General features: G+C 50.8%; 1 protein-coding gene across 1 annotated transcript in view; it reads right to left on the reverse strand.

The window, feature by feature from the left end:
- The window catches only part of Tspan15 (tetraspanin 15), a gene marked incomplete at its 5' end in the record, with an annotated part of 38263 nt that extends 28651 nt beyond the window's left edge, over positions 1 to 9612 (reverse strand). The window contains one exon of the mRNA XM_010607971.3: positions 9580 to 9612. Within this exon, the coding sequence (XP_010606273.1) occupies positions 9580 to 9612 (33 nt within the window). The remainder of the gene's footprint in view (positions 1 to 9579) is intronic.

Raw genomic sequence — 9612 nt, forward strand, 5'->3', positions numbered from 1 at the left:
CGCCAGCCTTGCTCCTCCCCCACATCTTTCCCTGTCAGCTCAGCCCTCTCCCTACTCCAATGTTCAGGGCAGGCCAGGAAGGCAAAAGAATGCTAGAGCCCTGCTCCATTGCCCTCTCACCACAGTGAGGCAACTGGTGAAGCAGAAAGGGCTGATTTTAGGGTTGTCTGGGTGGTTTAAAACAATAGCTTTATTCTCTCTTTCTTCTTTCTTGTCTTTTGGGGGCAATGTATGACTATGTAGTGCAAGCTTGCTCTGAACTAATTGCGGAGCCCAGGCTGGCCTTGAATTCACAGCAATCCTCCTGCTTCAGCCTCCCGAGTGGTGGGATTACAGATGGGTGCCACCACACCCAGTTTAAAACACTTTTTCCAGTAAGGTCACATTCACAGGTTCTGGGACATGGGCACAGTTTTTTGGTGGGGCCACTATTCAACCCACTAGAGAGCTTAACAGTCAGCCAGAAATCAAGTCCTCAGCCTCCCACTCACCAGCCCCTAGCTCACCACCATGACCCACTTATACTTGGCCCTCTCTCCTCAACTGGAAAGTGGGGGTAGACCACCCCCTGCCAACCTCTCCTGGGGGTGAGACCTACAGATGTAAGGAGAAACATGATCACAGATCACCCCCAAACTTTGTAACTCAAGCCTGATTCTGCTGAAAATTTTTCCAGCTACAAACTGCCTTTAGAGCAGAAAAAGGGGTATTTTTAGGATAACCAAAAGAAAAGCAAAATTCTAGAACCCACAGACTCCTCTCCTTCCTCCAAGATACATCCATGTCCCCTGGAAATGAAGCCCAGAGTCCCAGAGCCCCTGCATCCCCAGGCTGGGGGTCTCCATACTTCCTCAGCCTTTCCTCAGCTGGACTGAGCCCCCAAACTCCTCCTGCACCCCTCTTCTCCACCCGAGGCTGCATTCTCTCCCTATCTGGGCCTCTCCCAACCAAGTCTGTGAACTCTCCGCAGCCCAGAGAGATGGCCCAGACCATCAGGGGTGGGATGCGGCTGCAGAGACAGTCAGCTGGGACAGTGGCCAGTCCGGTCCATGCTACCCAGCGTGTGTGCCAGGAGCTGCGGTTTCCACACAGCTGCACATCAATATTACCTGGGTGAGATGAACCATGGCAGAAGCTGCTGCACCTAGGCTGCCCCATCAGCTGCTCTGAGGGTTGGATGTGGACCTGGGTGCTTGTGAAACCAGCCCAGCAGAGGCAGTCTCTATGGACGTGAGTCCCATCTGCCTCCAAGGTCTGTCCTCTGACCTCAGAAAGTGACCTGCCTCGGGATCCTGTTGCCAGCCTTGGAAGCCAGCACCCAGGAGACTGTCCCAGTCCATGACAAGGTATGCTGGGAACTGGCTCCAGCCCATTGCCAGCCACACTGCTCCCACCCCTGCCCCCAGTGCCCTGGACAGCACTGGCAACAATGATGGCCAAGAGTGGTGCCACAGCAGGAGAGGCTGGGCACAGATGAACCTCTGTCAAGGACAGGGAACAGCCTGGCAAGGCTGTGAGGCCATCCTGGGAAGGGCTTCCAGCTGCCCTGGGGTGTGGTGGTTCCGGCTCTCTTTGGGCAGAGCAGGAAGCAAGCAGGAGGGTTCTGCACAACAACAAAAAAACAAGCTGGATTCGGCCAAAGCTGTTCTCCTTCCCCTCTCCAGGCTAATATTTGCTTCCCTGAAGGGCAAGATGCAAAGGCCTCCCTTGGCAAGAAAGTCTCTTTTGAGAGAAATAAAGAATAAGATAGGCACTATCTTTGGGGTGAAATGGTTCTTGTCTCAGAGACGGATGCACGTGATGGCCTCAAAGGAGTCATTTCCCCTCTTGGGACCTCAGTTTCTGTATCTGCAATGTGGGATAACAGCCACTGTCCTGCCCAGCTCACAGGGCTGTTTCAAGGATCCAAAGAGGTAACAGCAAGTATGACAAGATGGCTGACAGGTTGTGAGACCCTTGGCTGAGAGTTCAGGATGCATCGCTCCAACCCCACCACCCCTGCACGGTGTCTGTCCCCATAACAGACAAGGCCTTAGCCTGGGACATTGGCGGTCACTTGGATGGCTCCCTGGGCCAAAAGAAGTGGTGCTCCTACCCCAATTCTCTGGGCGCCAGGTCCAGCTCTCTGGCCTCAAGACACCCTTCCCAGATGACTTTCCCAGGCCTGCACACCTGCCATGTGGCCCACAGCTGGAACACCGTGGTCACCAGAACTGAAAAAGGTCACGTGACCCGAGGGGTCAGAACTCCCGGCTCGAGGGCACAGCCACACCATCTGCTCAGGCAGGGAGAGCAACCCAGAAAGGAGCCTCATCACATCTCATGTGTCTGCCTCCCCCAGCAACACAAAGTGCCCCAAGAATCTCCCCATCCTCCCCAGGTACGGGGACTAGATCTAGATCTCCAGGTGGCCGTGGCACCGGTCTTGACAATTAAAAGCCTCTGTCACTCAGACCCCATACTCCTCATACGATCCAGGCCCCTTCCACCCTGTATACCCACATCCTGGCCCCTCTTAGTCTTCCTTTATCTGCACCAGCCTTGCATGCGCGCCTGCCTGGGGCCTTTGCACTTACTGCCCCCTCCTCCTGGGAATGTCCTCTACAGGCCTTTGTCTAGGGCTAGCTCCTTCACACCCTGGGCTTCAGCTGAAGCGTCAGTTCCTGGGACTAAGCAGGAGGATCACTGTGAGTTCAAGGCCAGCACGAACTACGAAGTGATACCTTGGCTCAGAAAACTGACAAGAGAGAGAGAGGGAGCGAGAGCAGGCTCCTCATGAAGACCTCCCCTGACCTTACCGTCTAATGCAGGAACTCCAAGCTCTCTACCTCCTCCCCATTCCCTCCGCAGCAAAGGTGTTTATTTACTGGTTTGTCTGGAAGCCTGTCTTGTTCACAGTTGTTCCCCCCACCTTCTGCTGGGCTTGGCGTCTAAAAGGTTTGAAATAACTATATGCTGACTGAATGCACAAGCAATTGAACCATCTCACCCATCTCAAAAAAGAACAGCAGGTCTGGACTGTGCCCTCCTGCCTCCCCCGAGGGATTGATGTCCATTCTGATCCCCTCACATCTGAGCTCCTGAGAAAAGCTGCCCGGTGCCCTCTGTCCTGCCTCACCCAGGTGACTTCTGTCCCGGTGGGTGGAGCCATCTGGCAGAGAAACCCTGATCCGTCCCTTATCTGATCTCTGGGCACCTCAACCACAGTGGCCCCATGAGTCACTTACAGGGAAGAGGTGGAGAGGGTGAGCTGGTAGCTATACCTGCCCCTCCTGGAAGCAAGATCCACAAGCCACAGGGTCCATCCTTCAAGTTAAGGTGATCGCCCGCTCCTTCCAGGAGAAGGGGTCAGGCACAGAAGTCTCCACTGTGGTGAGGGACTCTCTCAGGCCTATTTCTGCTCTTCTGTAAACTGGGGGCATGGAGGGCTCTTGTAGCCCCCTGGCAGGGCTGCTGTCTGTCTCTGTGCCGAAGCCCCAGGCAGTGGGCCATCTCCATCAGCCCTGTAGGCACAGCTTAGCCTGGGATTCTCCAACGGGAAGGCCAAAGCACTTCTGGCTGGAGTTGCATTTTGAAGCATCTGCCTCACAAGAACCCAGTGGACCAAGCAATTTTTAAAATAATGGTTTGGTTTGTTTGTTTGTTTTTACTACCAGGGATCAAACTTGGGACCTTGCGCTTGTGAGACAGGCAGTGGCGGGGGGGACAACTGTTAGAAATAAAATCTCTCCATGTATGTACAATGTCCAGATGGACGTTACCAACCAGTAACGGAGGTTCCTCCCAGTGGTAGAATTGAAGGTTCTTTTATTGTCTTTACTGTGATTTCCTAAACTGCTTGAATTCTTTTTAAACCAATTGCATGTATTATTTTTACAAAAAATAATAAGGCTCATTTTCAAAAATAAGTCTGCCAGAAACCAAACCCAATCTCTGCTGCCTGGTGTGACCTAGCTGCACTGGGAGGCTGGGCATCTGGCTCCTTTCAGAAAGGCCACCTCCCACTTTCAACCTGCACCTGAGAGGAACAGCTGGATAGTTGGGAAGTCACCAGGAGACCTAAGTCCCTGTGTCCATCTGTCACTAACTGTCCAGCCTCTCCCCCTCTACCTCCTCTGCTTGCTTCTTGGTAAAAAAAGGCCCTCCCTGATCACCTATGTGCCCAGCCCCAAGCCGAGCCAAATGAGCTGCAGCCTGACCTCCAGGAGCACACAAGCCAGAAGGAAAAAGTAACTATGTAAATGGATCTCTAGGATGCCCTAGGCAGTGCTACAATTAGAGATGTGTGTCCAAGTCCTGGGCATGGAACCCAGGGCCTTTGCACTGAGCTACATCCCCAGCCCTTTATTTATATTTTTATTTTGAGACAAAATCTCACTAAGTCAGTAAGTTGCCCAGCCTGGGCTGGAACTTGCAATCCTCCTGCCTCAGCCTCACAGAGTGCTGGGATTTTCCAGTGCTCGCCTTCCTTGAGGCATCTTTAAGGGCCCTTCTCATTCTCCAGTTATGGCTCCTGAGCATCTGATGTGGAGAGGAAGGCAGAAGAATGGCTGAGCCATAAGGAGTGGAGGGTTTGTGAGCCGTGAGTACTGGCAAGTGCCAGGCACTTCACTGAGCCCCTTTACTTATTAATCCACTTAACCTTCTGAGTCACTGGCAGGCGGGCCCTAATATCCATTCCAAAGATAAGGCAAGGGCAGTTCATGGAAGTCAAGTCACTTAGCCTCTGAGTGCTACAGTCAGGATTTGAACATAGGCAGCTCGGTACAGAGTCCATACTCGAACCATTAAACAATAAGGAAATACAAAGATGCAAAAGCCAAGCTCTGCTAACCAGGTCCCTCCAGAGAAGATAAGAAAGAGTTTGTACTTCTCTGGCATTGGTTACCTGCCCCACCCCTACTAAGCAGATCCTTTTTCTTCTGATTAGTCAAGAACTCCAGCCCTGACTCCCTTATCTAACTGGAAATCCTTCCCCTTTGGCACAGCGTGGACTCCATGCTTTCTAAAGAGTTACTAGCTCTGCAGTGGGGCGTGGTGGTGCATGCCTGTAATCCCAGCTCTAGGGAGGCTGAGGCAGGAGGGTTGCTGCTAGTTTGAGACCAGCCTGGGCTACATAGTGAGTTCCAGGGCAGTCTGAACTACACAGTGAGACCCTGTCTCAAAATAAATAAATAAATAAGAGTTACTAGCTTTGCAATCAGCCTAGTCCACTGTGCAAATTCAAGGTCTCATCAAACCTGACCACAGGGCTGGATTGCACCAAGATTCCATCACTCTCCTGCAACAGGCCCTCCCTGAGCAATCAGAAAAACACAAATGAGCTACACCTTGACCTCGAGGAACACACAGGCCAGAAGGAAAAAGTAGCTATGTAAATGGATCTCTAGGATGCCCTGGACAGTGCTAAAATTAGAGGTGTGCGCCCAGCAGTGTGAGCACACGTGTGTCAGAACGCTTCACCCATGGGTGGAAAGGAGGCTGAGTCCTCCCCCAAGCTGTTCCTCACAGAGACAGTTCAGGAATGGGCAGGAAGGAGTCAGGAGTACTGCAGCCAGGAGGAGGAGACCAGGAAGCCCCGGCCAGGTTGCCTAAAGTCTTATTCATATTATTCCTATTCACTCCCTTGTTCAACTCCCTTCCGACCCTCCAATGGCATGAAGGAGAGAGTCCGTCTTGGTGCCAGTTTGTCTCTAAGCAGAGTGAGCATTGGGATCACAAAACTTGTAACCACATCTCGCTGGGTATCCTAACATTGTCTCATCTTCCCTGTACTATATTACTTTAATGGGTATCTGCTCTCTGTGATTAGAGGTACTGGTTTCTCATAGGTAGTAGTGGTAGAACATTTCCTTTAAAAAAATCAACCGAAGCTTGAGAATTATATCAAGTTAATAAATATATTAGAGGGCCGGGTTTGGCTCAGTGGTTCAGCCACCTGCCTTGAAAGTTCAAGGGCCCAAGTTTGATTCTCTGTAGACAGAAAGCAAGAAAGCAAAGAAAGAAAGAAAGAAAGAAAGAAAGAAAGAAAGAAAGAAAGAAAGAAAAGAGAAATATATTAAATTGGTCAGGCATGGTGCTGTATGCTTTTAATCCCAGCACTTAAGAGGCTGAGGCAGGAGAATCACTGCAAGTTTGAGGCCAGTCTGGGTAACATAGTCCAAGGCTGGCCTCAGCCCTGCGCTTAGTGAGACCCTGTCAAAAAAAAAAAAAAAAAAAGGAAGGGAGAGAGAAAGAAAGATTACAATTGATATTACCTCTATACAGCTCTATACAGAGTGACTTAACATCAAAACTTTAGGACTGGGGATGTAGCTCAGTGGCAGAACATGTGCCTAATATACATGAGGCCCTGGGGTCAACCCCAGCACCACATAATAGAATTAAAAAATACAATGCCTATGCAAAAACAAGCAATGCGATTCTATGCTGCTGGATATTCCCATGACATTGTCCCCACTGGGAAGGGGAGGGGACTGAAGAGTGCAGGGGAGGACTTTTGGTTTCCACTGAGTGACCTGGGAGCTGGCTATGCACTGTACTGCCTTTTTGAAAACTCTCAGAGCCATACACACCACGCAGGTGCATTCCTGTATTAGTTATATATTCATACAGCCTTTAACCCCACAATTCCACCACCACAACTTATCTGCAGACATGCACACATGTGCAAAGTGACATAACGAAACCCACTGTGCCACCCGCAGTAGCAAAAGGTCAGAAACAACTTCAGCATTCCCCAGCTCGAGCCAGGTTAAGTAAATTTTGGCACAGTCTAGAATGAAGGCTATGCAGTCAACAAACTGGAAATGGCAGCCCTGGCAGATTTCCAAATTTTACAAGGATTTGAGTTTAAGGGAAAGGGGGCTGGACATATGTGTGCACAGTGTGCTACCTTAAGCGAAAAAAAAAGAATATATGCTATACATACATGTTTGTGCCTAGGACCTCCCTGGCAGAGGCTATCTCGGAAAGGATCACAAGAAACTGGGTCCTCTGACCCTCTGGGCATGGCAAGTGAATAAATTGTGTACTTTGTGTATCCATTCCCTACAATAGCAATTCTGCAGGTAAAGCCTTAGAGAAGGTACCTGGCTATGGTAAATCTTACAGCCCCTCCAAACCCAAAGGCGAAGATGAAAGTGTGAGCACTCTGGGCTTATAATGCAAGTAAGCCTTGCCCCTACCCCTCCTCTTGCCTGTGTATAAAAGGGGCTTTTTATAAAGGGCCTTCCTGTAAATGGTTTCCAGTTAACAGCACACCTGGTCCAGAACAAGCTACTTAACTCACACAGAGTCTCTGTCCTGCAGCTACTCTATGGCACCTGGAGCTTCCCTGACAGCGTTGGCTGAGTTCTTGGCATGGGTGGGGAGATGTTTAAGCAGAAATGCTTCCAGGGATGGGAGTAAGGCTAAATTAAAGGAAGGATTCCAAGTTCTGAGTCCTGCTCTGCCCTCAAAGAAGCAAAGCAAGGGCCAAGAGGTGGGCTTCTCTGGGGCCTGCAAGGCAGGGACAGCACAAGGTTTTGGAAATTCGAGTTTGGTTTGATTTAACTTCACAATTAACCTAAGTATTAAACTCTTCTCATGCATTCTCTTGCTTTGTTTTTAATCCTAAAAAAAAAACCAGTGAGGGGCAGGGCAGGGTAACTGTTTTTTGCAGATGAGGAAATAGAGGTGAGGGGAAGTGAAGAGAGCAGCCAGTGGTTATACTCCGATGGAAGGGGTGAAGCCTGAAATGGAACCCATTCCTGCCCACCCAGAAACGTTGCCTTTCCTTTCAACTCTGACTCCTGAGAGAAGACACGGCAGGCTAGTCAGGGCAGACAAAGAATCCCTGGGAACTAAAAGGACCAATGAGACCATCTAGTGCAGCGGTTTTCAATTCTGATTGCACGCTAGAATTACCTGGGGAGCTTAAGTAAATTTGAATAAATACTTATGACAGGGCACAGGAACGTGTAGTATTTTTTTTTCAAACTCTCTGATTCAGATGCAACTTTGCATGAGAAGCACTGAGTTATAGCATCCAGCACCCATCCCAGTCCCATATACAGCATAACCTTTGGCCTCCCTGCAGCCTCCACCAGGGGTCCTGTCCCACCCTCCAGCCCCCAGATCAACTGCTCATCTCTCTTCCACGTTACCTGGAGGCAGAGAATTGGACTGGAAGCTAAGAGTCTCCTAGGTGGAAAAGTCAGTTCTGAGGCCCAAAACAGGGGTGTGACTTGGCTAAGTGGATCAGTAGCCCAGCAAATCAGGATTTCCTGACCACCAGTTGGGGTCATGCCCACAAAGGGATCATCTGAGGGCAGTACCCTGGGAAATCCAGCAGCTCCAGATACCAGAAGAGATCCAACAAGGGGCCGAGGAGAAAACCAGGACAAAGTGTATTTTTCAGGGGACATAGGGTATAAGTGACACCCTAGGAGACTCTGGAAGTCCACCTTTGTGGCACACCAGGCACAGAGGGCTATTCCATAGGGACAGGGGTGGAGCTGGCCTGCAGAAAGATGTCCTCATTCCTAGGCTAAGGCCAGAAAGTCTAAAATGCCCTTATAGAAATGCAGACTCTTGGGGCTGCTTACAAACACCACGTGGGTCCAGATTCCTCACCCATAATACCGGGTCAAGCTTCTTGAGGTCTTTGATAATCCCCATGCTAAGCACTGTACTCGGCCTAATCATTTAATCTCCACTTACACCCTAAAAGGTGAAAATAATTATCTCCATTTTCAATTGAGGAAACCAGGGCCGGGGATTTAGCTCAGTGGCTCCACCGCCTGCATTGCAAGCGCAAGGATCTGAGTTCGATCCCCGGTACCTCCCCCAAAAAAAACAAAAACAAAAACAAAAAAAACAATCAATTGAGGAAACCATAGCCCAAGGACACGAAAGACCTTCCCCAAGATTATTCAGTGAAAAAGTGATAGCTGTAGGATTCAAAGCTTAGTTCATTCAGCTCCAACTTCTAGCATCTCATTCCTCAACGTGGGAGGAGAGGAGAGTCCAGCAACAGCGGAAATAGTAACTGGACACCTAGGAGTGGCCAGAGACATGGTCTAGTGGAATCACCACCCTACAGAGAAAGCACGGGCATCCTTCTTCCACCAAAGAAGAAACCAAGACAGAGGGGAAGCATCTTGCCCAAGGACACAGGCAAGTAGTAGCGGGACTAGACTCGGAACCAGGATGTCCCCATCACAAAGCCAGGCCACTTCGTTGCAGGCTGGCAGGGAAGCAAACAGAAATATCCTGTAGGGGTTGGGGGCGCGGCCAGCACCATAACCACGTCCTGCCCAGCCCGCCAGTCCCCGAGCAGGGACCACCTCGCCCCCGCCAGCCGCACACAGGTGAGCTACGTGGCACTCGGTGGGCACTGGGCTCAGAGCCCTCCCGACGAGACAGGTGAAATTCGAGCTGAGCAGGGACCGCCAGGATTTCCCAGGGAGAGCAGGCCGCGCGCCCCGCGTCCTCCGGAGAGTGGCTAAGTCGTCACCGGCCCCGGTCCCAGATGGCGGCGACCGAGGGTCGTATCCCACTCCACACCCGTCCTCAGGCCCTGCTGGGGTCACTCACCCAGAACACTGTGGAATAGATGATGAGCGAGAA

Source organism: Fukomys damarensis, unplaced genomic scaffold, assembly GCF_012274545.1.
Source record: "Fukomys damarensis isolate Sample0158 unplaced genomic scaffold, DMR_v1.0_HiC HiC_scaffold_20, whole genome shotgun sequence".
Lineage (NCBI taxonomy): Eukaryota > Metazoa > Chordata > Mammalia > Rodentia > Bathyergidae > Fukomys > Fukomys damarensis.